Source organism: Eriocheir sinensis, chromosome 33 (assembly GCF_024679095.1).
Source record: "Eriocheir sinensis breed Jianghai 21 chromosome 33, ASM2467909v1, whole genome shotgun sequence".
Classification (NCBI taxonomy): Eukaryota; Metazoa; Arthropoda; class Malacostraca; order Decapoda; family Varunidae; genus Eriocheir; species Eriocheir sinensis.
In genome coordinates this window covers 10,472,239-10,499,449 of record NC_066541.1, presented here as the reverse complement: position 1 = coordinate 10,499,449, position 27,211 = coordinate 10,472,239, and the positions used below count along the sequence as shown (strand labels likewise).

The 27,211-nt window shown below is 43.7% G+C and overlaps 1 protein-coding gene across 8 annotated transcripts in view; it reads left to right on the top strand.

The window, feature by feature from the left end:
• LOC127006715 (neuron navigator 2-like) overlaps positions 1-23,639 on the top strand; it is a 140,593-nt gene extending 116,954 nt beyond the window's left edge. For 5 of the 8 annotated variants that reach the window (XM_050876946.1, XM_050876943.1, XM_050876951.1 and 2 more), the window contains 17 exons: positions 11,304-11,415; positions 12,476-12,645; positions 12,966-13,880; positions 14,148-14,330; positions 14,836-14,862; positions 15,792-15,967; positions 16,352-16,503; positions 16,777-16,860; positions 17,053-17,377; positions 18,236-18,363; positions 18,538-18,716; positions 19,097-19,984; positions 20,229-20,474; positions 20,761-20,957; positions 21,103-21,248; positions 21,418-21,594; positions 21,965-23,639. In XM_050876946.1, the coding sequence (XP_050732903.1) occupies positions 11,304-11,415; positions 12,476-12,645; positions 12,966-13,880; positions 14,148-14,330; positions 14,836-14,862; positions 15,792-15,967; positions 16,352-16,503; positions 16,777-16,860; positions 17,053-17,377; positions 18,236-18,363; positions 18,538-18,716; positions 19,097-19,984; positions 20,229-20,474; positions 20,761-20,957; positions 21,103-21,248; positions 21,418-21,594; positions 21,965-22,075 (4,216 nt within the window). In that variant the 3' untranslated portion in view covers positions 22,076-23,639. The remainder of the gene's footprint in view (positions 1-11,303; positions 11,416-12,475; positions 12,646-12,965; positions 13,881-14,147; positions 14,331-14,835; positions 14,863-15,791; positions 15,968-16,351; positions 16,504-16,776; positions 16,861-17,052; positions 17,378-18,235; positions 18,364-18,537; positions 18,717-19,096; positions 19,985-20,228; positions 20,475-20,760; positions 20,958-21,102; positions 21,249-21,417; positions 21,595-21,964) is intronic. The other 3 variants (XM_050876950.1, XM_050876945.1, XM_050876949.1) reach the window with 3 other exon arrangements.
• The last annotated feature ends 3,572 nt before the right edge of the window (positions 23,640-27,211 follow it).

Sequence of the window (27,211 nt, the reverse complement as noted above, 5' to 3'; positions counted from 1 at the left end):
CTTTTAAGACTCATTTTGAAGGTTTTGACAGTGATAAGAGTCATGAATCATCGCCATTTGCTAATTGTCTCAAGCTATTCCTTTTACGACCTATTTTGAAGCCTTTTGAGAATGCTAAGAGGTCTGTGTCACCGCTATCTGTCATCTGTTTTTTCTAAGAAGAGGCGTCCCAGTGAGTAGTGTCCTGCGTTCCAATACTGTAGCGTCAATCTTACTGTGAAGAACACTTTTTAGAGTAGTGGCACCCTTCCTTTACCCCTTTGTCTAACCTGCAGTGAAAATGGTGAATATGTAGAATAGTTCCAGCACACCAATACCAGTCTGCCCCAGTTCTTACCTTTATAGCATGCAGCGGTGTAACGAATGGGAGTCTTGAGGGTAACCTACCGTAGTGGCGAGGGCGTGTATATGCGTCCGGGACTATTTATCGCAGCCTCACCCCTGAAGCGAAGAAAATGAGTTACAGCCTTTCTCGCCCTCTTTCCGGAGCAGACAAAGGGCGGCTGAAACACTCGTCTTCGTTAGGCTAAAAGAAAGACGTTTACGGTGTTTGCATCATGAGTCATTTGTTCGCGCGGCCTCAAGCACAGGAAACACGTTGCTCCTGTTTGTCCTCACGCCTTCCGGGGCATACATAGCGAGTTTTCCTGGAGTGTACTTGTGGTGGTGAGGCTTTTAGAAGGACTTGAATGTATATACGAGTGCGCTGCGGGTCTTACGGTGTGGAATCTCATTGTTCTTGTTAGTTTTATTTGCTTTCTAGTGCAGGGTTAGATTGTTGAGATTGTTTTCTCGTCTCATTTGCATTGGTGAATAAGAGTTGTGCAGCATATCTTGTGAATTTATATTGTGGAGTCTCAGTGATTTTGTTTGTTTTCTTTGTTTTCTGGTGTAGAGTTCGATTGTTTTCCCGCGTCGTTTGTATTGGTAAGGTTAAAGAGTTAAAAATAGACTTGTGCATCATGTATCGTGAGTTTGTTTTGTAGAATCGCAGTGGTTATGTTTGTTTCCTTTCCGGTGTAGAGTTAGTTTGCCTTTCGTATTATTTGCATTGCTAGGGTTAACAGGGACCTGCGCAACATTTATCGTAAGTCATAATTTACTGAAACTCACCGGCCTTGTTTGTTCTTCCGCTCGCCGGGGCAGAGACAAAGGGATGGTGTTTCCGCCCGAGGCCCATTTCCCCCTCGCCGCCGCAAGCAGCGAGTGAAATATTCCAGGCCAGCAAGCGATCCTAAAAGGTCAACATGTTCCGCGGGGATCTGCTGGGGGCGCCGCTGCAGAGTTTACGCCGGCCAATAACTCGGGGTTAGTGGGCGGCTGATGGCGCAGTCAACAGAGCCACGTCATAACACGGTCTCAGGCGCTCGGCCCACACACCCGCCTCGTAATATTCCCTCGGGCTGGCTGGGTGGGTGGCTACAGGAGATATAATTTCACGAGGTTTATCATAAAGCCACTTCCAAAGTTCGTGTTAGCATCTACTTTACGTAAAATATGCCTCTTGCGTATATAAAATTGTTGCAGTAGGTGTGAGACTTCTGGCGCTGTCTACTTCATATATATTCTACGCTATTACGCTAAGTATTATAAAAAGAAAGATTTACGCAAGACTTTAATGATTAGTAACTACATACGTATCCAGAATCGTTATAGCGAAGTACGATAAAAAAACGAAACTTTACGATACCTTCTACTTTTAATGTCTTATAAACCCCACACACGGACACAGAATCGTTGTAGTAAGAGCGAGAATCATAGCGGTGTATTTACCTAACGTTTTCTATTTATTTTTTTCGCGCCGTTATCTGAGGCATGAGGGAAAGAACGAAGGAAAAGAGCCAGGAGGAATCGATACTCTGAGGACGGCGCCAGAAAGAGGGATTAGACGCCCATCACGACACAGAAGGATCCAGACGCGGCCCTCCCTGTGTGTCCCTGCCGAGGCGAGGGTTGGGGCGGCAGGGGGGGGATGGGGGCAGGGACAGGGGCAGACGCAGAGGGGTAGTTAAGGGAGAGGCAGGGATAGGGGCAGAGGAGGAGGGGAAAGGCAGGGACATGGGCTAACTAGGAGTGGGTAGCCAGGGGGGGGAGGAGCAGGGACAGGGGTTAAGCAGGAGTGGGGTAGTCAGGGGAGGGGAAAGGCAGGGACAGGGGTTAAGCAGGAGTGGGGTAGTCAGGGGAGGGGAGGAGCAGGGACAGGGGTTACAGCAGGAGTGGGGAGTCAGGGTAGGGGAGGAGCAGGGACAGGGGTTAAACAGGAGTGGGTAGTCAGGGGAGGGGAGGAACAGGGACAGGGATTACAGCAGGAGTAGGTGGTCAGGGAAGGGGGGGAAGGCTGCAGCAGGTGGTGAAGGGAGGCGAGGTTGCAGCAGGCGTAGTTAGGGGAAAAGCAACGAAAATATCAGTCAAGGGGATATCAACCAAAAAATGTGTTCGGGGGAAATCAATGAAAATAAAGGGGGAAAAATATCAAGTATCGAGGTGAATTATGTCATTGTTCGGCGTTAGATGCATGGCTGTGTATAGATTGCCGAAGCGTTCCCTCTCGTCTTGGATTTTATATATGCGAAGAAGTAGGTTAGCATCGTTGCCTAGTGTAAGGTTAACTCTGTCCAAGGATTATCACAGTACAGAATCGACAATTTTCCGTTTTTTCTCGATATTTCAGGGGATAAAAGTTTAGCATCGTTCGCCCTTTCTACGATATAACGAAGTGCTTATTGACCTTTTTTTCTTGCCATTTACCAGCTTCCGTTACTGTAGAAAACAAGAACAAGAATTAGCACGGTTAGCATCGACAAGTATCTCTTTTCTTAGCATTTTAGGCAGTAGAAGATTAGCATTCTCAACCCTATGCACAGTTTATTACACATTGCTTTTATCTCTGGTCAGCACTGCCAAAAATACTCAACTAATCATCTGTAGAGTAACGCGAGGAAGAATAAAAACTTGGGCAAGGGAGTTCGTGGTTACGTACGCCGGAATACCAACAAGCAACGCGAATGTGACACAGCAAAGGTACTCACCATCTCATCTGTTGACCAACGCGCGGAAGAATAAACACCAGGGGAAGGGAGTTTGTGGTTACATGAGCTGAAACACGCAACGAGCAACGCCAAAGGGACAAGGGAAGAGAGAGAATGGGATGAAGGAAGGAAGAGGCAGGATAAAGAAGATGGGAGAAGGGATAAAGGAAGGAAGAGACTGGATGAGGCAGAATTAACAAGGGAAGAGGATGAGAGGATTGGACGAAGGAAGGAAGAGGCAGGATAAAGAAGATGAGAGAATGGGATAAAGGAAGGAAGAGGCAGGATAAAGAAGATGAGAGAATGGGATAAAGGAAGGAAGAGGCAGAATGAAGAAGATAAGAGAATGGGATAAAGGAAGAGACTGGAAGAGGCAGAATTAACAAGGGGAGAGGATGAGAGGATGGGACGAAGGAAGGAAGAGGCAGGATGAAGAGGATAAGGGAGAATGAGGGAATTCGCGAGGCGCTTCTGTTGATGCTCCTCTTGATTGCCCGAGGAAAGCTTTATGGAGGAGCTGAGGGGACTAGGCGCTGCTGGGGTGCTGAGTTGCTGGGTGCTGACGGGCCTGGGATGGAGTAGGGAGGGAGGGAGTGGGTAGTTTATGTAGCACGGATGAAATACACAACAAACAGACAAACAGACGTACCCAGCGAACTTGAGGATTAAGGAAGGGGATCGAGTATGGTTTCAATTTTTCCTCCGATACCAAAAGGAAATATTCATGAGATTTATTATTATTATTTTTTTTTTCAATGTAAAGGAGGAAAAATAGAAAGAAGAAAAGATTGGATAGAGGGGAAAGGAGCGACTCGAGAGAGAGAGAGAGAGAGAGAGAGAGAGAGAGAGAGAGAGAGAGAGAGAGAGAGAGAGAGAGAGAGAGAGAGAGAGAGAGAGAGAGAGAGAGAGAGAGAGAGAGAGAGCGTAGACACACAGAATCCTGATGATGGAACGAACCTTTACCGTCCAGATCAGAAGAGAGACGAGGGGGAGAGGGTGGAGGCGAGGGCGAAAGGAGAGGGAGAGAGAGAGAGGAAAAAGAAAAAAAAACAGAGCGAGGGGTGAGGGGTGAAGAGAGAGAGTGGGAGAGAGAAAGAGAAAATAGAAAAGGGAGAAGAGGAACGTAGAGAGGGGAAGTAAGGGAGGAGGGAGAAAGGAGAGAGAAGGGCGAGGCAGGAAGTATGCGAGCGCCCTTCTGTCCCGTTAAAGGAAAAATGCAGACCGTCGGTGCCTCCTCTCATCCTCGTCCTCCTCTGCCTCCCGTGTCATCCTCTCCGGCCTCTTGAATGTATTATTGATGAGAAGCCGAGGCGCCGCGACGTCATGTTCCCGGACGAAATTCAATAAACTCAGATGCACCAGATAGGAAAATATGCTGAGCCAGACTATTGAAGGCACGGAGTGAGTGGCCAGATTTGTCCTTAACTGTACCCAAGGAAGAAGGAGCAGAGGGAGTTTGAAGGTTGGGTTTTCGGAATAGTATAAAAATGACGATTTGCATTCATAGATGAGGATTTATAGGTGAAGAAGCGCTGGTCAAATTGTTAGAGAAAAGAAGTGCACGGCTTGATTTGGCCCTCACTGTACCCAAGGAAGGAAGACGCGGAGTGAGTTTGAAGGTTAGAATTTAGGAATAGTATAGAAAAGACGATGATTTGCGGTAATGTATGTTGATTTAGGAGTGAAGGAACGCAGGTTTTGGCTGTTGGAGAAAAGGAGTGGAGGGAAAGGAAGACATAAGTTCAAAAGTTGACTTAGAGAATCGTTTGGAAGAAAGGGCGAAATCTGTTGAAATTTTATACTTTGGAGCACTTGTGTTGGCTGTTAGGGAAAAAGAATGGCTAGCTTCTTTTACTGCCGAGAAAACGAAGACAACGAAAACCCAAGTAGGGAGTAAAGTTGATATAGCGAATACTATTGAAAAGACGATCATTAAGCTTTTGTACTCATACCAAATGCTTTCGAGGAGAAAAGAACACCTAGACTATTGTGAGAGAGAAGTGGCTGGATTTGCATTAGAGGCGAGACGAAACAATTGTCTTTGTAAGCATATATAAGATAAATAATGTATAAAACTAAGTGTATTGCTCTAAAATGTGATTCTTTTGATAGATTATATTTCACTAGACTTTTGAGACGCGCGGATAAGACACTGTGCTATTTATCTTGTGAACTGCAGGTAAGACAAGGAAAAGGGAGAAGCGGGGACTTAAAGGTGTATCAGGAGGCGGGTGATGCACGAGGGAAGTTGAGCGAGGCAGAAAGCGAGGGAAAAAAAGGGCTAAACAGGAAAATTTGTGAACCGTGAGACGCGCCGCGAGAAAAATGAGAGAAAGAAGAGAAAGAAAGGGAGGGAGGGAGAGATAAGACAATGGAGACGAAGACTAATAATAACCTTGCCTTCTTTTTGTCTTCGTTTATTTTATTTATTATTTATTTATTTTTATTTATTTTTTTATTTTTTTATTTTTTATTTATTTATTTTTTTTTTTTTGTTGTTTACGCGAATGTAACTTGTATATTAAGAACGATAATGTGAGGTCTTTTTTTATATTTACTTTTCTTATTGTATTTGTATGAACATTTGTATCATTTTATTTCCTATTATTGAGATTTCTATTATTGTATTATTTGTATTTATATCATTTGTGTTAAGATGATATGATACTTAGAATTAAATATCGCAAACTTTTCTGTTTTTTTATTAGTGAAATTAGAGTAACTTTTCAGGGCAGATGGATTCGTTATTTAAGTGCCATTTTTTTTTTTCTTAACTATTATTTTTCACGTTTAATTGTAGAAGCATAACAGACATAGCGCTCAGAAGTTAACAAACGTAGATATCAATAACGATCTCTTCCCCGAGGCCAGGTAGAGTAGAGTAGTCTTATCCGGGGCAGGTGAACGTACAGGTATGGGGTGATGTTAGTTTTTATTAAACTTTAACATCCTGCACGCCTTGGCCATCACCGAGACACGTCAATCCAGCCTACCCGTCCAACCTTCACCTGCTGTCTCCTCACCCCCTCTTTCTCCCTTACCTGTCCTGTCCTCTCTCTTCCTCTCCTCTCCCCACCTGTCCCTCCCTCTCACCCTCCCTCTCCGTCTCTCCCCACCTGTCCCCCCCTCTCTCTCTCTCTTCCTCTCCTTCTCTTCCCACCTGTCCCTCCCACCCTTCCTCTCCGTCTCTCCCCACCTGTCTCTCCCTCTCTCCACCTGTCCTTCCCTATCTTGAGTACTTAATCTTCCTCCTCCTCCTCTTCTTCTTTCTTACCTCTCCCTCACCTCTCTCCCTTCCCTTCAACCCTGCTTCCTGCTCCTTTTTTCCTCCATATATCGAGTACTGCCTCCTCCTCCTCCTCCTCCTCCTCCTCCTCCTCACCTGCCGCACGTTCCCTTGGTCACCTTACCTGGGCGGAACTTATTTATTTTCGTATTTTGATGCTTCTTCGCGTTTTCTTTCTTTTTTTTCGTATCCCTCACACGCGTTTTTATGTATGCTTTTTTTTCATTTATTTTCTTTCCCTCTTTCCTCTGCCTTATCCTCCTCCTCCTCCTCCTCTTCCTCCTGTTTCTTGTCGTATTTTGATGCTATTTGTTATGTTTTTCTCTGTTTAATGTCCCCTACTCGCGTTTTTGTCTATTTTTTTTTTATTATTTTCTTCCTCTCTCTCCTCTCCCTTCCCCTCCTCCTCCTCATTTCTTTTTTAGTGTTTTGATGAAGCTTCGCATTTTACGTGTCTTCCTTTTCCTCCCCTCCTGAAATTCCCCTGCCTTCTTTTTTTAGCCTCTTCTAGATTCGTCCCCTCTCTTTTCCCCTTTCCTTTCTTCCTCTCCCATTCCCCTTGCTTCTTTTCCTCTCACTTCGCTTCTACCCTCTCCCTCCCTTACTTTCTTTTCTTCACCTTTCCTTGTTTCCCTTTTCTTTCCTTCGTCTCCCATTCCCCTTGCTTCATTTCCTTTCCCTTCGCTTCTACCCTCTCCCTCCCTTACTTTCTTTTCTTAGCCTTTCCTTGACTATTCCCCCTTTTTCCCTTTTCTTCCTCCCTCTCCCATTCCCTTTGTTTCATTTCCTTTCACTTCGCTTCTGCCCTTTCCCTCTTTTGCTTTTTTTTAACCTTCATATTCTTTTCCCCCTTTTCCCTCTCCTTCCTCTCATTCTCCTTGCTTCATTTTATACCCATTCACTTCTACCCTCTCATTTCTCCTTCCCCTCGCCTTCCCTTCTCTTCTCTTGTTTCCCTCTCTCCCTTCCCCTTCCCTTCTCTCGTTCGCCCTTCCCTTCTTTGGTTCCTCCCTTTCCCCTTCTTCCATTCTCGTTCCTTCCTCTCCCTTCCCCTTCCCTTGCCTTCCCTTCCTTCTTCCCTGCGTCTCAAATTCCCGCTCTGTCATTCTTTTCTCATCTTTAATATCCCCTTTCTCCTCTCCCCTTACCTTCCCTCCTCCCCTCCCTTCGCTTCCCTTCTTCCTCATTCTGCCTCAAATTAAGTTCTCTCGGACTCTCTCCCTCTCCACAATACACGCTTTAATCGACCTTCAGCCGCGCGCCGCCCAGCCACGAAGTCAAAATTATCAGTCTTTGGTCTCGTAACTTGCTGCGCGCGTCTTTCGAATCAGTGACTGGGCTTATTTTTGTCCGTCCGAAGTTATTATCGGAGGAGGAGGAAGGAGGAGAAGGAAAGATAATGGTGGTGATATTCGGGTTTTCTTTCTTTATAGAGGGAAATGAAGTTGAAAGGGAGGATTATTATGGTGGATTTTCTTGTGTGTGTGTGTGTGTGTGTGTGTGTGTGTGTGTGTGTGTGTTTTATGGCGGTTGTTTTTTCTTCGTTTTCTTCGTCTTGTTATCTTGTAGCGGAGAGATAGGCTAGTAGGTTTTCTTTCCTCTTTTATTTTGTGATTTTTGTTTTCTTTCTTTGTTGAGGGAAATGAAGCTGAATGGGCGAATTATCTTGTTCTTTATCTTGTCTGTATCTGTTTTTTATGTTATGTTTCTTTTATTTTCTTCATTTTCTTCGTTCTGTTATCTGGTAGTGGAGAGGTGGTCGTTTTCTTCTTTTTCTTCTTCTGGTTCTTCCTTTTCCTTTTCCTTGTTTTGAACGCTCGGGAAAGACACTTCTATTTTTCACTTCTAATTTACGGTTTTATTTTAGGTAGCTGCGTTTTCCTATGGTTCCTTTTATCTCTCTTTTATCTCTCTGTTGCGGTAAAGTGGCGGATTATTGTTATTAGTATTATTTTTATCTTCGTGGGGGTTTTCAACGCTCAATATAGACGGTTGTTGTACTTTCTATTTCCGCCTTTTTTTTTTCTTTTTTTTTTGTGGGTTTTAGTTTTCGTGTTGCGGTAGTTATAGGTTGGTGTTGATAACCGCTTCCGCCTCTTCTCCTAAAATTCCTTCCCCTTCTGTCTCTCTCCGGCATATGACCACAGATATTGCGCCGACTAAACGAAACTTTCCAACTTTCCGCTTCCGCCTCTCACGTCAACTATTTCCAAAGCCAAAAGAAGATTAATCGGGTTTTCATGAGTGTTTTTTTACGTTCACGGTACGGAAGAAGGGCCAAACTACCACCAGGGTCATAAAACTACCTCAGGAAAAGACAAAAAAAACTCCTACGAAAGCCTTGTCAAATGTGTGCGCTTGGGGGGATCATTTTTTCGTTATTTCGCGCCGGTTTCAGTAACTCAGAGGAAGCCGTTGGACTCTTAAGACTGATAACAATTCTACTTCTTTTCGTCCTAACTTCTATGTCTGGGCGCGTCTTGTTCGTTCGTCCCCTGTTAATGTAAATACGAAAGGGAACGCGATAGAGGTGCCTCGATTTCATTAGGTTCACCGGTTAATGAAATGAGAGGAGCTTAAAAGGGAGAGCGATTGGAGAAGGGAAGAGGAATGACTAGAGGGAAGGAGAGGGAAAGAGGAGGTATGAAGAAATGAAAGGGAAGAGGAAGAAATGAAATGAAAGAGAGAAGGTGGAGGAATGAAAGGGAAGAGGGAGGAAGGAGAGAATTAGAGGGAAGAGGAAGAATGGAAGTGGAGGAAGAACTTAGGGAATGAGAAAGAAGATGGAGGAATGAGGGAATAACAGGAAAAAGGGAGGAATAGGGGAATGAAAGGGTGGGATGTAGGAATGAATAAACAAAGGGGAAAGGAAGGATAGGGAAAATGAGGAGAGGGAGGAATAAGGAATGAAAGGGAGGGAGATATGGCAGAGAAGAGGGTGGGATGTAGGAATGAGTAAACACAGGGAAAAGGGAGGATAGGGAAAGTGAGGAGAGAGAGGGAGGAACAAAGGAATGAGAGGAGAGAAGGGAAGAGGGTCACCGATCACTCCCCTTACAACAAACCCGCGCACGATCCACCAACCAAGCAAGGCAAGGCAAGAGCAGGCGTGTTTATCCCCTTGTTTATTTACTCGCTGATGCCCGTTCCTCCGTGACGCAGAAGCCGTAGAGACGCGTTAGCTCATCTTCCCTCGCTCGTGGGGGCTTCAGGGGGCGTCAAACTTATGGTGGTAGAGGGCGCCCTGACGATGCTTCCGGTTGTTCTTGTTGTTTTTCTGTGCGTCAAGAGTGATGGATTGCGTTGAGTAGTGGTGCTGATGTTGTAGTACTAGGAAGAGGAATTGTAGTAGTGGTAGTAGTAGTAGTAGTAGTAGTAATAGTAGTGGTAGTGGTAGTTTTTAAGAGGAGAATAAATGGGAGTGTCAGACCCTCATTTCCGATTTAGATTAATGATTCAGGCGGAGCGAAAGAAAAAAAAGAGGTATAGAGAGACAGTAATAGTAGTAGTAGTAGTAGGAGGAGGAGGAGAAGCAGTAGTAATAAACGAAAAAATACCCCTAGCACTTCCTTGACCGTACTTTATACATGATTCAGGCACCGTAAGTAAAGAGACAGAGACACTAAGGACGCGTGCGTGGTGCCATTTCCCGCTGCTGACCAACCCTAAACCCGGCTTTGCGTCTCCCTCGCTTAGGCTTAGCGGAGTTAGGCGCACATCCCTTGGAATCATGCCCGCTCCTCCAGACACTCGGGGCGCTGCGTCAGGCCCCATCTTTACGTCCTGTTGTTAATCACTTCTTTTACCTTGTCTTTCCATTACCATTTTTTTATTTACCACTGAACGATTTTGACGAGCAACTAAGAGATCATATTGTTTTATTGGAAAGACTTAAGTGTTTTTTATTTTTTTTACTGTACCTGATGTTATTTTCATTCCTTCAATTACTACCGGGCGAATTTTTAACGACATTCCACCCAAAACATGAAGTCCACGCGAGGGGATAAAGGCAAATCAAGCTGCTGCATCCTCCCTAACGCCGCTCCTGATGACCGCGTCCGTGTAGCCGCTGTGTTGTCTGGCTGCTTCCCGGGACCGTCTGTGTCGCGCCGCCAGAACCATCTCGTGTTATTTCCCCCAAGAAGCGGCGACTAACTAGGCCGTCGAGCTTGGAAACGCTTGAATCCAGTTTCCTCCATGAGACAGCAAAGCGGACGTGGATATAGCCCTTGAGATTAATGGGTCGGGAGAGGGAGAGAGAGAGAGAGAGGGAGGGAGGGAGGGAGAGAATGAGGTCTACTGCTTCACCGAGCCATTAATGTCTAGTCTTAATGAAGTACGCAGCTTAGGAGGCGAACGTCACATCGCAAGGGAAATCAGGACGAGAGTGGCTGTTTCCGAGGGGACGAGTGTGTGTGTGTGTGCTTGTGTGTGGGTGTGTCGCAAGATGCCCTCTGGTAGAATAGTCATTGCAGGAAGCTTAATCTCCTGAGGAACTTACTTTCTTCACAAACGCAGGATTCAATTACCTTTCCTCTTCACCGTTTACCTTCCCCTTCCTTATATGTCCCGTTTCTGCCTCGCCAATGACCTTGATGTCCCTTGATAGAATGGTCATTGCAGGAAGCTTAATCTCCTGAGGAACTTACTTTCTTCACAAACGCAGGATTCAGTTACCTTTCCTCTTTACCTTCTACCTTCCCCTGCCTTATATGTCCCGTTTCTGCCTCGACAATGACCTTGATGTCCCTTGATAGAATGGTCATTGCAAGAAGCTTAATCTCATGAGGAACTTGCTTTCTGCACAAACACAAGATTTACTTACCTTTCTTTCCTCTTTACTATATACCCTCCCCTTTCTTACATGTCCCGTTTTTGTTATTCCCATGACCTTGACTTGAGTTGACGAGTCCAAACATGCTCTCCTTCCCCCTCCCTCGACACCCCCACATCGAACCCATTATTCATGTGGTCGTTTTCTTCCCCAGCTTCGACGACAGCAGCAGCCTGAGTTCGGGGGTCAGCGACACCCTGAACGAGATGTCTGCCGAGGATATGCTGTCGTCCTCGCTCTCCTCGGACCACCCAGCGTACCCCAAGGTGAATGTGCAGGCCCGCAAAGGTCAAATTAACTCTCTTTAGACCGTGTGCCGTCATTACTAGCATCAGGGAAGCATCAATCACCAGGGACCCAGATATCGACTACCCTCTAAACAGCCATCCACGCTCTCACAACGGCAAATAGAAGAGTATAGAATGTGTATGTCCACCATCAGTAGTAAAAAAGTTAAAAACAAATAAAGTGGCAGATACTTTAAGAACTCTAAACTAGGTGTCTTGTATTTGAGTATCTATTTGAGAAGCATTGACCCAGACACTCATTATATTAAGAAAGCTTGACCCGGTGACAGGCGACGCATCTGCCCTTCCCCGCACGTTTCGTTCCTGCCTGCCCCGCGCGCCTCCGCCGTTAAAGTGGAGAGTAACAGTGTGGCCGCCGCGGTAAATACTTCCTATCGATTTATCAGGCATGGCTCACGCTCGTTACGTCCCGATTGTGTCAACGCCGCCCGTCAGTCACCCGCGTAGCCTTGGGGAGTGTGTGCGATGGCTGCTGTGTGCGCCGGAGTGGTTAGAAGTTTATTATCCTTCACACTTCGACATTTTCAAGACGCGTGATTGTGAAACGTGATAGTCTGTGACCGTAGATTTATTGCGAAGTTGTTGGGTTAGTAACTTTCTTTGATTAGTTAATGTTAGAGTATGAAAACAATCTTAGTGAATCAATATGATAGTCAAATCAGAGCAAAAAAAGATGAACGAAAAATTGGGTTAGGTTAGGAGCAGGAAACTGAAAGAAACCGAGATGCTGCTTGCCAAACCAAGGTGAGGAAGTGTCTGAGTGAGGCTTTAATGGAAGGCTTCAGGAGAAACAAGACAGCCAGGCAGGATCTTTAGGGCCTTGTATTCCCTGAGGTGGCGACAGAAAGTATCAGCAAACTAAACAAAGCGAAATGGCACACAGACAAGCTTAGCAATATGTGATTTATCTCGTCGTATTGTATGAGTCATTTGCTCAACACTCAACAAAGATTGTCAGTTTAGAGGTAGCTGTCTTAAGTGTTATCCAGGTATACTAATGTACTGTTCCCTGACACAGAACCGTAGCATGAAGGAAGTTGGATTGAAGCTGCCGGTGGGTCTGAGCGGCTCCTCGTCCCGCAAGGTGGCCATGGGTGTGGATCCCTCCGGCATGTACAAAGTGGTGTCCAGCAGAGCACACGTGAAGAAGACAGAGAGCTCGCAGCAGACCGACAATAGTGCCTTCAAGTAAGATGCCGCCTGTCTTATCTACCATACTAATACCATTTTCTATTCTGTTTTATTTCGTGTTCTTGACATTGCCTTAGGTAAGCTGCAGTCCCTATTAATATTATAATACCACTGTTTGATTCCTTATTCTTATTTTTAATCTTAATAATCCTCATAAATACAGGCTCCAGTTGATTAGATAGAGAAACTAAACATTGAGGTCAGGGCTCCCCTTGTACCTTCAAGTCATTACAACATTTTAAGAACTTGTCAAACAGATAATCAAACCTTTCAGTTTCTCTCTCCTCAGCCACATCAAAGCAACTTTCTCTTTCCAGACAAATATCAAACACGCAATGGAAAAAATACGTTGAGAATGGTAAGGGCAGCTTAGAGCGCTCAGCAAGAGAGCTGCAGCGAGGTGTGGAGCCTTCAAATGGAAGCTCAAGGAAGATGGACCACAAGAAATCAAACTTAGGCTCCCCCCAGTCAGGTGTTCCTGGCGGGCCCCCTCACGGCAGTGGCTCGGTGCCCTCAGGCTCAGGCTCCTCAGGCTCAAGGAAGGTGGAGAAGAAGGGAACCAGTGGGGAAAAGAAGAGAGAAGGAGAGAGGAGTAGCAGAGACAGAGGAGTAGGAAATGTGGGCATGCAGATAAATGGAGACTCTAAAAAGCTGCAAAACCCCAAGACCGCTCCAAGTAATTTTGGCTACAATGGCAAAAGAACGACCAGCTCTGGGAGCGTTGCCAGTACTGGGAGCACCAAAGGCAGCAAAGGAATCAAAGAGGACAGTGCAGGAGGCAGCTCGTCTCACCATGAAAGTTCTAGTCATAGCTTAGAGAGGCCAAGAACCAAGTTAAAAGTCTCTGGAGGCACACAGACCACCAGTGACCTCCATTACATGTCCAGCGGCGTGCACAGTGATGGGGAATATTCCTCGGGCTCTCTTGGCCGAAAGTATCAGCTCAAATCCTACTCCTTGAATGGACCAGTGGCAGCCCAGTTGTCCCAGAGTGTGAGGGAGAGAATCATGCAGTCCCCCTACGGAAAGGTTCATGTTGGGGAGTATGCACAGTACCCATCCCCATACTACAGGGAGAGGAGCCCTCGCATCAAGCCCACGGATGGCTCGTTAAGCGACTCTCCATATTCCAATTATGCAGAGTTGCAGTACAGTGGCAGCCCCTACAGCAGCCCCTACTCGTGGGTGTCCCGAAGCAACTATGCTGGCTCCGTGGCCTCGGCGCCCACAAGGTAAGGCTCTCACGATTTGCTGCTTCTGTGTGATTTTTCTGCACCTTCTTGATCACTGAAAGCAAACTTCTTCTGGCTTATAAGTTTTGTGATATTCAGTAATTCACTTTTATTGCCTCTTACATGAAAACTGCACACACGTTTACACACAATGTTCACACTTCACCTCTGCAACAGTGATTGTGATTATCATTCAGAACATCACTTGATTTTATGTGCGAGTGGCCCACAGTGATTCAGCCTCTCTGCTTCCTTAAAACAATCCAGACCATTGGGTGGCAGCCTGACTGAGGCAGAGAGTATGGAGAGCATAAGTTCTAGCGCCTCGAGTATAGCTGCACAGATCCAGCACGCTCGGGCCACCAGCCTCACCCAGGCGCGCCTCATGATGCACCAGCGAGAACTCTCCTCCTCACCCTCCCCTAGACTTGCTCGCTCCAATAGTGTTAGGTAACCAAGCATTTTGTTTTGATGTCACATGCCATTCTCCCTTTACTCCATTTAATGCCCAGTTTGTGCCACCATTTATGTTTGGGGAATGCCTATTGATTTGTTCTCATGCTTTGAAAATGAATGATATGCAGCATTGCCTCTGAGAACACTGATTGACCTATTTGTGATCATCTACTACATAGATAACTTTGCATACATGTGCATCATATTGCATTCTTGATAGGCATATGCAAGAATAATTTCTTCATTCACTCATTATTGAACTTTTAAATGTGTTTTTTGTCACTGATTTTAACAGGTGTGATGATATGTACTTAATAAAAGCTACTTTATTAATGAATTAATGATTAATTTATATATTAGTACTGAGCACAGCATGGACTAACTAATGCTGTTTATGAATAATCTTGACTCAAAGGAATGAAAAGGTTGCATGCCTAAGATAAATATTCTTTTTTAAATGTCCCCACAAACCAATAACAAAACTTTGTGCCCTTCGCAGCCATCTTATTGAACGGACCTTCCCTAGGTATGGTTACCTTTGCTTGCAAGATGAATAGTGTAGCTTAGGAATACTGAGGAGGCTGAGCAACCTCCACTGAGAGGTGCACATGCTTTTTTCCCTCTTTAGCATATAACCCTATTTACAGTTTGCCCACCCATTAACATGAACGTTGAGCAAACCTTTGAGGCAGGTCTGTCAAAAAGCATCCTGTTGACCATTCCAGCTCAGCTGTTAAAGCCAAGAGGCACCTCTCAGTGGGCAGCTCCTAGCAGTCTAGTTGTCCTGTGTAGGAAAAGTTATTCTGTATTCCAAAACATCTCCAGATGTGTGTGCAGTGAACTTCACTTTATTTCCATTAAGTAGTACTTTACATAATTGATTGCTTAGTAATAAGACATGTGTCAATTAGTTTATCAGTATATCAACATTTGTTGAGCAGACAAATCATGGTTAGGTTCCATCACCCAACAAAATCAGAGGGAAGGTAAGCCGAGACTTGCTGGCAGCAGAAACTTATCCTTGAGCTTCATAAGCATGGCTTAGGCAGTCACTGCATATCAGCAATCTATATCTTGCTTCTGCTTATTCAGTTTCATGTGGTTTTACTGTGTCTGAAACATACTGAATTATTGATGCCATTGTATAGTACTAATCTCTGAACATTGAAATGAAGAGCTCCATTGGAAATTTATCAATGAATGATCTATTTGTTTTTGTATGCTCCAAATATTGTCTTGATTAACAAGCAATTCTTACCAATGAGTATTGAATGTAGCAATATTCTCTTTTTTTATGCTGTACTGTTGTTTAACATATGATGTGTTCATGTGTGTAATTTTTTTTTTTTTATTATTATTACAATAAATGAGCAGAGCATCAAAGCTGCAACAGGGTGCTCACTGTTTTTGTTTTATGATGTACCAAGTGTGTGATGTGTATCTCCACCCCTCCAGATCTACAAAATCTGAAAAGCTGTACAGCAGTAGTGGCCGAGAGACTTACCATGCGTCACAGCCCACCAGCCCCACACCACCGGGGGGCGCCAGGCTGCCCATCTCTCCCCTCAACACCGTCAGAGGCTCCCCCTACTACTCCACAGTCATTCCCAGGACGTCCAAGGATGACGAATGTATGTGTGTGTACTGGTCTGGGGGTCTTCTCAGCACATCCATTACAGCTGTAGCCTACTTGAGATCCACTGTATAGATTCATCTGAAAGACAAATATCTTGAAAGATTTATTCATTTTTCAAGACCAAATTTGGTGGTTAGACTTTTACATAGGTAGCTGCTACACTTCCATTGGGTAAGATTCATACCTCGCTTAAACACAGTCTTGGAGTGGAGGAGGAGGACTTTCATAAGAGATCAACTTTACAGAATTACATATTTTTTCTTAAGCTCAGGGTATTGTAATGACCATTAAACCATATAAATCAATTATTTTTTTCAGCCATGCAATTTTCTATCAATATCAAAATTTTTGTTTATTGAATTTCTCTTCTGTTCCTCAGGTCATGGATCCTCATTGTCCCTCGTCTCGTCATCATCGTCACTGTACAGCTCACAGGAAGAGAAGCAGGCGGCTGAGATCAGGAAACTCCGCAAAGACTTGGCTGATGCTCAGGATAAAGTTGGAACTTTGACCAATCAACTTACTACTAATGTGAGTCAAATATTGTGACTTGGGTCTAAGTTTGTGCTGGATAAAGTGTTTCTTATGTAAATATATTGACATCTGCGCTATTGTTATATCGTCTTCCGCACTCTTTGACATGAATGTATGTAATCTCAGGGACTGTGTGTTCTTACAGTTGTTCTAGTCAAGATTTTGTTTCCATAAACATGCAGCCTGTGCATTCTGCTTTGTGTTTGGGTCAGGGTTCAGTCAGGATGGTGACCCACAGCTCATTGTAAATCACATCATGGTCTGTTTCAGGCTCACGTGGTTGCTGCCTTTGAACAGTCTTTGACAAACATGACCAATCGCCTGCAGCAGCTCACGGCATCCTCTGAGCAGAAGGTTAGAGGCATATTTTGTATGATAGAATAAATTACTAATGGAGTTAAATAATACATATGTATCTAAAAAATATCACTTTGATTATTATGCTATGAACATGTCTTAGTAGGAATTAGATGAGAAAACTACATAGCCTCAGGTACGAGGCCAGTGGCATGCTTTGAATATTTTCTAATGTTAATATAATTTCAGGACTCAGAAGTTATGGAACTTCGGAAAACGATAGAAGCCCTTCGTCAACAGAGTGTAGATGCCGGGCTGACAGTGGCCTGCCTGCAAAGTACGTCCCCTGACTTCCACCACCACCACCACCACCACCACCACCTCCACTCCACCCCCTCCCCCACCAGGCACCACCATTCCCAGCACCCCCCCAACATTGCCTCCTGTTCTGTGCTCAATGTTACCACCGGGAGTCGATCCAGCTCACCCGAGAAACCCTGTCACGATGTTGCACGCAGGCACACTTTTACGGGGAATTGTAAAGACCTTGTAGTGTGTGAATTCTCTGAAGCTGGTGAGACTTTTCATGTTTTGACAAGCAACCAAGCAAGCAAGCAAGCAAGCAGGCACTCTCCTCTTTACCTCTTAAGCTCAAGCTGACATACTTTGGCAGCGCGTATACTCACTGTAGCCTCAGGACTCGAGGAAAACATTTGCTTGTTGAATCACGGCAAAACTGAGCATCCTGAAAAGTTATCAGGCATGGGTGATGGTAGATTGTGGGGCCCCTGGTCTTCCCTCTCCCCTCCCCTAAATTCCTCCCTTCTCTCTACATTGAAACCCTATTAGCCATGATTTCTATATTGTTTCACTGTTGTGCTGTTATTCATGGTTTTGCTGTTTTACTTTTATTTGAGCATTGGAAGGACGTACTTACAAATATGATGCTTGCTGGTAATATATCTTTCTACTAATACATCAGCCTTTAAAACTTGCTGGCTTTTGTGTAACATACTGTTGTGCATGTTTGTTCAACTAGTACTTAATGTAATTTTTGTAACAATCAGGACTTTGATTGCCTGAGTAAAATTTCATAGAAGATTTTATCCATAACCTAAACAACAGTTTTAAGAGGTTACTACTAACGTTTAAAGATTCTTCTAGATTTACAAACTAATGAAAACCACTTTTTTTTTCAATGTGCAATAAAGTAGTTACAAAGTAAAATTCTCACTAAACATTTTTTGCATTTATTTTTTCATAGTCAACTAATACCAAAGTAAATTTAATTCCTATTTAGTTTGCTTCATCGCATCATTTTAGTTTCCTTGTTTTTGCTTCACAGTTTTTGTTAGCAAAGAAATTAAAATTCCTGGCAGCTGCAGGAAGGTATCTTGGAAATTCTGACAGTTGTTTTTATGTGTGTTTTTAGGTGGCAAGCTTGTGCGAGGCACGTCAGTGGAGTCTGTGTCCAGCATCTCCTCCGCCTGCTCTGCCACCTCCCACACCTCAGCCCACGACAAGAGTGACGGCTCAAAGTCTGGCAAAAAGAAAGGATGGGTGAGTCTTCAGCTTGTGTCTGGCATTCATCAATGTTCACTTTCATGCTATCATCAAGGCATAAGTGTTTGTTGCGCATTTCCTCTTGAAGGAAAGTGAAGTCACATCGATAGGTTGCTTCTCATTTGTCTTGTTTGTAAATGGCATTTGATATTTGTTTTCTTTGCCTTGCAGCTCCGTAGTTCATTCAGCAAAGCATTCTCACGGGGCCACAAGAAGAGCAAGCATGGAGGTGCTGGTGGCTCAGTGTCAGATATTGAGGGATGGGAGAGAGGGGAGTCTGCCCCCTCGTCCCCACAGCTACAGCGTGCTAACGGGGACTCAAGTGAAGGGGATTGCCAGTCTAACACAAGGTGAGTGCATCTCGGCTGTCAATTTTTGGAAGGATGAATGTGAGGTGATACAAGTATATAGTTTAAGAATATGAAAAAGTAAATTATCTTTTTGATATTAAAAATGTTCTATAGTTGTTCATATGCTCAAACTGACATATTATTAAACTTATCTGGAACCACATTTTATTATTGTGTGTGTGATGTGTGACTTGCATTAAAAGCATTGGCAATATCAAGGACATGCAGGTGTAAAAAAAATAGTGTATATATTCCCACTTCCTTATGATAGCTTGCCACCATTTGGAAAACAGGCAACCATGTACGAAGCCTTTCATTGTGAGTAGCATAAAATCTAGAAGCATCAGTGAAGTTATACTGTGACACACACTATATTTCAGCATAACACAAGAGATCAGGAAAGAAGAGGATGTCGAGATCTTGAAGTACCAGCTGCAGGAGAAGGACATGGTTCTCACTGACATTCGCCTTGAAGCCTTAACCTCCGCCCACCAGTTGGAGTCCCTTAAGGAAACGCTGAACAAAATGAGATCAGAAATGGTGTCATTAAAGCAAGATAATGACAGGTTACACAGACTTATATCCTCAAAGTCCCTAAACTCCTCACAAAGTTCCCTTCCGGTGTCAGACTCCATTGAGCAGAGACTCAGCCTTGGCGAGGAATTGACTATGCCTGACTCCACAGACGTGATCCTAATTGACCCTAGTGATAAGGATGGAAAGCGAGTTAGCATTACTGTGTACATGGGCTGCCACGGTGACTTTGATAAGTACTTGAACCCCGTCGACGGTCTTCAAGGGAGCGAGTGTGTAATTGGTGCTATTTCAGTGAGCGGAAAGACCAAGTGGGACATGTTGGACAGTCTCGTTAAGAGGATTTTCAAGGAGTACATCCTCAGAGTGGACCCAGTGTCAAACCTCGGACTGAGTGCTGAGTCCATCCTCTCCTACCACATCGGGGAGATCTCCCGAGGCCGCCACCCAGAATCCCCCGAACTCTTGCCTTACGGATACTTGGTCGGGGAGGTGATGGCCATCAAGCTCACCCTCAAAGGTGCAAACATCAACCATGTCGACGCTCTGGCCTTTGAAACCATGATCCCTAAGTCTATAGTTCAGCGGTACGTATCCCTCCTCACTGAGCACCGCAGGATCATCCTCTGTGGACCCTCAGGCACAGGCAAGACTTACCTGGCACAGAAGTTGGCCGAGTACCTGGTGACTCGCATGGAGAAGGACCCAACACCAGGATATATTGCAACATTCAAGTGAGTTGTGTGATGGGCTTCAGTTTTTTTCTTTATGCTTATCCATGACTATAAGTGATCATAGAGAAAGAAATGAGGGTAGGAGAATGGAGAATGCTTCAAGAGATGTTGAGGTATGTTGTGGTCACCCTCTTCAATAGTTTCAAAGAGCAAGATAATAATCCTCATTCCTTAGATATGGATAAAAACATGCATTTAGTTTTTCATATATTGTTATTGATTTTCACTGATTTTTTTTCTGCAGTGTTGACCACAAGACTGGCAAGGACCTTGGAGCCTACTTGTCCCACATCAGCGAGCAGTGTGAGAATAACAGTGCCGACCTTCCCCTCGTCATCATCCTGGACAACCTGCACCACGCCGGAGCCCTGACGGATGTGTTCAACGGCTTCCTGAGTGCCAAGTACACCCAGTGTCCTTACATCATTGGCACCATGAACCAGACTACCTCATGCTCCACCACAAACCTCCAGCTGCATCACAACTTCAGGTGCGTTGCTACAAACTGAGGATTTTGGGGTGACTCAGATTTAAAGTGATGATGCACAGTGGGAAAGCAGGTGTCTGTGTTTTTTTCCTCTATTCAATAAATGGGACAGACAAAGCATGGAGCAAGGAATAAATATTAGTGAAAATGCCAACACAATCCTGCTGCTATACAGAGAATAAAATATTCCCCAAAGGGTCATCAAATTTTGTTCCAATGTTAATGAAGTTCAGAGTCGGCAGCACACAGCAGTCAGCAACCAGTGTCTTACAAGTGTATTTATCTCCAGGTGGGTCCTGATGGCCAACCACATGGAGCCAGTGAAGGGCCTGGTGGGACGCGTGGCTCGCCGCCGCCTCACTCAGGTTGAGGTGGAGGCCGGCAGCCGTCTGCCACGCCTGCAGCAGGTCCTGGACTGGCTGCCACGCTGCTGGAGTCACATCAACAAATTCTTGGAAACTCACTCATCTTCAGATGTCACCATTGGTAAGGACTGCATGCACACTCGTTACATGTTGCATTTTGTGCCAATAAAGACAATTGAGTTTACTGAGCTTCTCATGGTGTTGTGAACCAGTCATGTTACACAATTTTCTATGACATGAAACACTCATTGTACTGTGTGTTCCAGGGCCCCGCCTCTTCCTGTCCTGCCCAGGCTCATTAGAAGGTTCTCAGGTCTGGTTCACTGACCTGTGGAACTACTCCTTGGTGCCCTACCTGGTGGAGGCCGTCAGGGAGGGGCTGCAGCTTTATGGAAAACGATCCACCTGGGAGGTATGTAACATAAGCTCCATTATCATAACTCTTGAGTCGATGGTAATGTCATAACTAACAGATACAGAGCTTTAAAGAACAGGATTAGTGACTTATGCAGGCTGTGGCAGTCTTATAGACTGCTGGATTGTGACCTGTGCTGTGTGTGACCCTCTCAACCATCTTACAGGACCCAACCACTTGGATCACAGAGACGTATCCTTGGCCCCCAAGCGGCCACGCTGGACCTCAGGCCTTGTTGTCCCTGCGTCCCGAGGATGTGGGTTACGACACTCTGGCTGCCACAGTCCCGTCCGCCACCCAAGACAAGTTTAAGAATGACAATCAGGGTGAAAATGACCCACTGGTAAGTTAATGGAACGATTTCCTTTGGACCAGTCGGCTATGGCAATACCCAGCTTGTGTCTGATGTGCCTGGCACATATGCAGCAGCTTCTTAGTAAGGAATGTGTTCTCACATCACTCAGAGCAGACTTTTTTTTTCTAAGCAAAAGATATAAAAAAAAAGGTACCAACAAATGTTCTCTCAAAGTAAGGCCAAAAGTTGACCCCCAAAAGAAACCTCTTTGTTACTCTCCTGAATCTAGTCCACCTGCTTTGACTTAGGTTCACTTTATTTTTTTATTAATTTCTTGCAATTTCTGCACAGAAAATATGATGTATATTGGTTGTGTGTATGAAACCGTATTCCAAGAATCTTCATATTTTATTTTCAGCTGAGCATGTTGATGAGGCTGCAGGAAGCTGCCAACTACTCCAGTCCGCAGCAAGATTCTGACTCAGCATCCATAGAGAACATGGAGAATCCCTTGGAATCGACCATCTAATGGCACTGATGTTTTTGTCACATGAATGTTGCAGTAACCACATGCAGAGAAAACAAGAACTAAAGTGAAACCAAGTCATGGAGTTGATGAACAGCTGTTTTATGAAGGGATAATGCAGAGGCTCAAGGAAAGAGAGAAAGAATTTTTTTTTAAGTATTGGAAGAAGTGCTGGTGAAGTGATCGTCACAGCCTGGAGGCTTGAGACAAGACGGGTACTCGGGAGGGTCTAGTCAGTCAGTCCTGGCACGCTGATGGTGGACGTGTGTGTGCAGTTCTGAAATTATTTTACGAAACTTCGCTTCTTACTGTGGTGTTTTTCAAGGACGCATCAAATACGAAACAGAAACAATAAACATTCAAGCACATGAATGTTGCTTGTTTCAGAATACATCATAAATGGTTCTACAATAGATATAAAACAAAATGAAGAGACATCTTTCTACTATTTTCTAGATAAGATAGCCAGCGTTTGCTACTCCTGTTGACTCGCTTTGGGTCTCCAGAGAGCATGGCATGGTTCCTAACCTGTACATTGATGGCATCTGTGTGTGATGGCTAACGGATCTTGAGCTGCAAAGGACGTAAGAAGCTCAATTTCCTCCATCAGTTTATAACCATTCACCTTAAGTATACTTTATACAGATTATTTTGAATGCCTGGTGTATGTGCTGTGTATACATTAAGCTCTTCTTTTAAGACTTTATTTTAGAATTGATATTGCAGAGATTTATACATAACACATGGTGCACAAATATATATATGCGGAGGAATGGAACTTCCAGGTTCACGTTCTTCCAGTTTACTTTCATATGTATATATTCAAGAGTGGCTGGAAAGGCTGAAAGCTTTAATGGGGTTCACTTACTATGGTAGATTGATGTGTTTTGTTGCTTTGAAACTCTTGCTGTCAAGTGTTCTGCTATCAGGGCCAAGCAGTGGTTCCAGGAAGACATGCTGCACAGTGTGTGTGTGTGTTTGGTGTGAGTTGAGTTAAACCAAAGCCAGTTAAGCTTTCCAGTGTCCTTAGCTTAAGTGCCTGAGAGCTAAGAGGACACCACCCCTTTCAAGCATCTTTGTAGTCTTTATTTAATTCTCAGGAGTTTGGACACACAGGCTTTTGGGTTCATAGCTTGGACATTTTACTCCTCCTGCCCAGAGTTGCCAAATTCTATATTGCTACTGACTTTATATATTTTTTCTTTAACATTGTAAATATTGTACATAATCCTAAAGTAGTAAATACTTACTGTTGGGAGGTGTACGTGTATAATGTTCCATTACTGAAGCAAGAATGATAAGTGTGTATAGAATGAGAGATGATTTACCTTAATATTGTGTGAAAACTTGTGATAAAATGAAGCAGCAAAAATGTGACGGTCAGCTTGCATCACTGAATTATATTGAAGCATTTTATTGGTGTTGATGTCACAGTGGCTATGGTGGTGTTTAATTATTCAGGCTACATACTACATCTGTAATTTTGGTAGACATTCAAAAAAGCTGTTCCCTTATTTCCATTTTTATACAGAAATTGGCATTTTTACAATGCATTTCCTTTGAAATATATTTGAGTATTTTTTCACCTATTTAACTTACATAATTAGTTTTATATTTGATGAGACATGATTAGTGGAAGTCTTTTTACAGAACTTTAGTGCAGACAAAAGTTTTTCTATCTCATATTTTTGATACCACTTGATCACACAGCTTCAGCCTGTCTTCACGGATTTCAGTTTGTAAATAACCATCTCCAGCCTGCCTCCCATTGTCTCCAGAGGGTTATGTTTGGCTATGGCTCCTCAAGACCCTAACTGATTTCAGCAACCATTGAAAATCAGTGATGAAGGGGAGCCTATATTACCCTCCTGCAAGTCTAGATTTTCCTAAGCCTAGGCCTACAGCAATAATGGCATGATAGTGTATTGGCAGACACAGATGTGCCATTTACTTAACAAGTCACTGTTGAAATATTGTGTTAGCACCAATTACCTATATAGCAAGCTTGTCAAATGGAGAAATGAACCCCAAGAATGGGAGAAGATAGACTATAAACAAAGGAGATGAAGTCACTCTCTTCCTCCCAAAATACCTATTATAGAAATAAGGGCCTGTGCTCCCTTAAGATCAATCACACAAAATAAAAGACACCATAATTAGTAGTGAAGATAGAGAGGCTTAGGGGAGTGGGTGGGTGCATGTCTACCGCCAGGGAACAACACCTAAGTACTTCGTGGTGGCCGCCAGCACGTTGTATACAGGTTGTACTCAGCCTGAAAAGCCCAAAAAACAGCTGTGCCCTCACACCTGAAGGGCAACATTTCCATCTTTTCCTTTTTTCTGCCATGTTCCTGCAGCAGCCAGACCATGATGGTGAAGGGCTACCGTGCATCTGTCCCGTCCTTGTCACCATGACAGGTAATGTCATGTATGTGTTGCGTTATAGTTTTGTCATGTCAGTGGGCTAAGGGTCATAGTTAAAGAATAACTGCAGTGTTTAAGTAAACATGGGTGGAGAAGTCTCCATGCTGTAGTGGTTAGCATATCTACCTAAAAATCTGCAGGCCTTGGTGGTCAGTGTGCAACCCTCTCAGTTGTTCACCCTCCCATTTGGGCTGATCAGTGAATAGGTACCTCAGGAAGGTATGCTGTGGTAACTTGGATGTCACACTTGCCCTGTGTCTAAGGGTAATAATGGGTTCTTGCCCACCGCAGGCTCAAGGACCATTAACACTTGGCCATGTACAGCTGTATGCCCGAAGTTCAACTAATATCAAGGGCCCCAAATGGGCACACGACACCAACTTTGATTTACATATATCTGATGAGATAATGTGCGAAAATATGTTGGCCCTACATCCTACTTAAATTTTGCTTAAATTACGTAAATATCTATCAACACTACAGATAGCCATGGATCCTAACCCCTGCGGATGTTAAGGTTTGACTGTACTCCTTCCATTACTTGGCAGATGAGTTTTAGTGGTGCAAATTGTACTGAAGCATCAGTGTGTATGCATGTAGTTGTATTTGCATAGTTGTACTGGGATTCAGTTTGCTTGTCTTAAATTTCATCTCACACCTTTACTACCACTACTTGCCCAAATTTTCAGGGGAAAGGAAAAACATAAGTTCTGTATTCTTCATTTATTAACTATTTTGTTGTTTTGCTGCAAGATAAAGATTAGCACCAGGATTATTCTAAATGACACCCAAATATTTTCATCTTTAGGCTTGTTAAATCCTGCTCTTTTGACTTGTTCCCAACATCAATGGAGCTGTCAAACTGATATAACTGTTGTCTGTTCTGGACTGGCACAGCACAGGGAATATATACAAATTCGTGTGCACCACTTCAATCAAGACTCGCTCTCTGGAATTCCAATTAGTACATCAGGAAAACACGTCTATACCTAAACACAAGTTTCCAGACTATTTTCCTGATGTGAGTACAATAGTCTCTGTACACTAAACTGACCCATAAGCCCTGCCCCTTGCACCGAGGAGGCTCCACCTTCTTCCAGTTCACTGGTTGTAGGTAACAACTGGAAATAATTAAATGTATCCATTAAATATTATATGATCGGGATTATTCAGTGTGGTAAGTATGAAAGTAAATTACTAATTATTATTATCAAATATTTTGCAATACTGAACCTACTATCAGTTAGTTTATATTAAGAACTGAAGTATTATTCACAGCGAGGCACATACCACTGTTCACTTAACCGAGCCCACTACATAATAGTGTGGAAGACAAATTCACTTTTATTCATTATTTCCCACACCTGTCATTCACATAACTAAAAATAACAATATTTACATGGGGACACATTCGATATAACTTTGAAGGGTTTTCAGTCATTGTTATGTAGCTTGGGTGAGACGACTACACACTTCACAGAACAATGTGTGGTGGGGCGGGAGGTGAAACAGAAGACGCAGCAACTGCTACCTTTGAGCTATAATAAGAATTGATTAAAAACCCTTTAAAGTTAGATCTAATGCATCCCTACATCTAGTAACTGTATAAATAATAATTCTTTCATTTACACGAGTGACAGGTCTGGGAAATAATGGATGAAAGTGAATGTCTTCTGCACTGTGCATGGTAGGCCAGGCTGACGGAACAGTGATGCGTGCCTCGCCGTAAATAATACTTAAGTTCGTAATGTATCCTAACAAACAGTAGGTTCAGTATTGTTATGTTCTTAATGTATCCTAACAAATAGAAGGTTCAGTATTGTTATAATTATTATAATATCACTTTAGTATTTATTTCAATACCTATAGTGAAGAATAATCCTAATCATATGATATTTAATATAACTCGTATAGTATTCCCAATTGTAACCTTCAGTCAATCAGGTGGAAGAGAGTAGCCTCCTCGGTGCAAGGTGCAGGACTGACGGGTCAGTTTAGTATACAGAGATTAGGGTTGTAACTGTATGAAGGTGCCAACATAGCCTGCCATGCATCTGTAAAGAGTGGGGCACCGATCTGTGTCTATGAAGACAATTTGAAAGGATACAAAGAAGGGAACTGATGGGCTACACAACACAAACCATATATAAGTGATATAAGAGAAGTGATTATTATCCCTCTGTTGAACTAAGATTACCTTACAGATGTGCGTGACTGATGGGAGACACCTTCGCCTGCAAGAAGAAAAGAATCCACTGAAAAAGCACACACACGGCCCGGTAGCTCAGGGGTAGAGCGTCTGGCTCACAACCAGAAGGACCAGGGTTCGATTCCCCGGCCAGGTGAAGATAAGTTGGGTTTATCTTCTTTCACGTGTGGCCCCTGTTCACCTAGCAGTGAGTAGGTACGCAAAGTCAGGCAAGGAGAGACCCACAGCAGACTTGGAGGTGAATCTCTCTCTCTCTCACACACTCACACACATACATCATAGCCTGACCACAGACATTTACAGGATGACCAATAGGAAAATGTGAAATTATTGTCCTGTAACATTTCCTAAGCTTTCATCAGGCAGTGATTGTAAATCTAAAACACACTCATCATAAGTTGTTCAAACAAATTGCAAAGAAATAATGACGAGTAAAAGTGAAAGAATGATTCTGAAAAGTTAACCACTTTAACATGTAAATGATATTTGCAGTAAATATTGAGTCA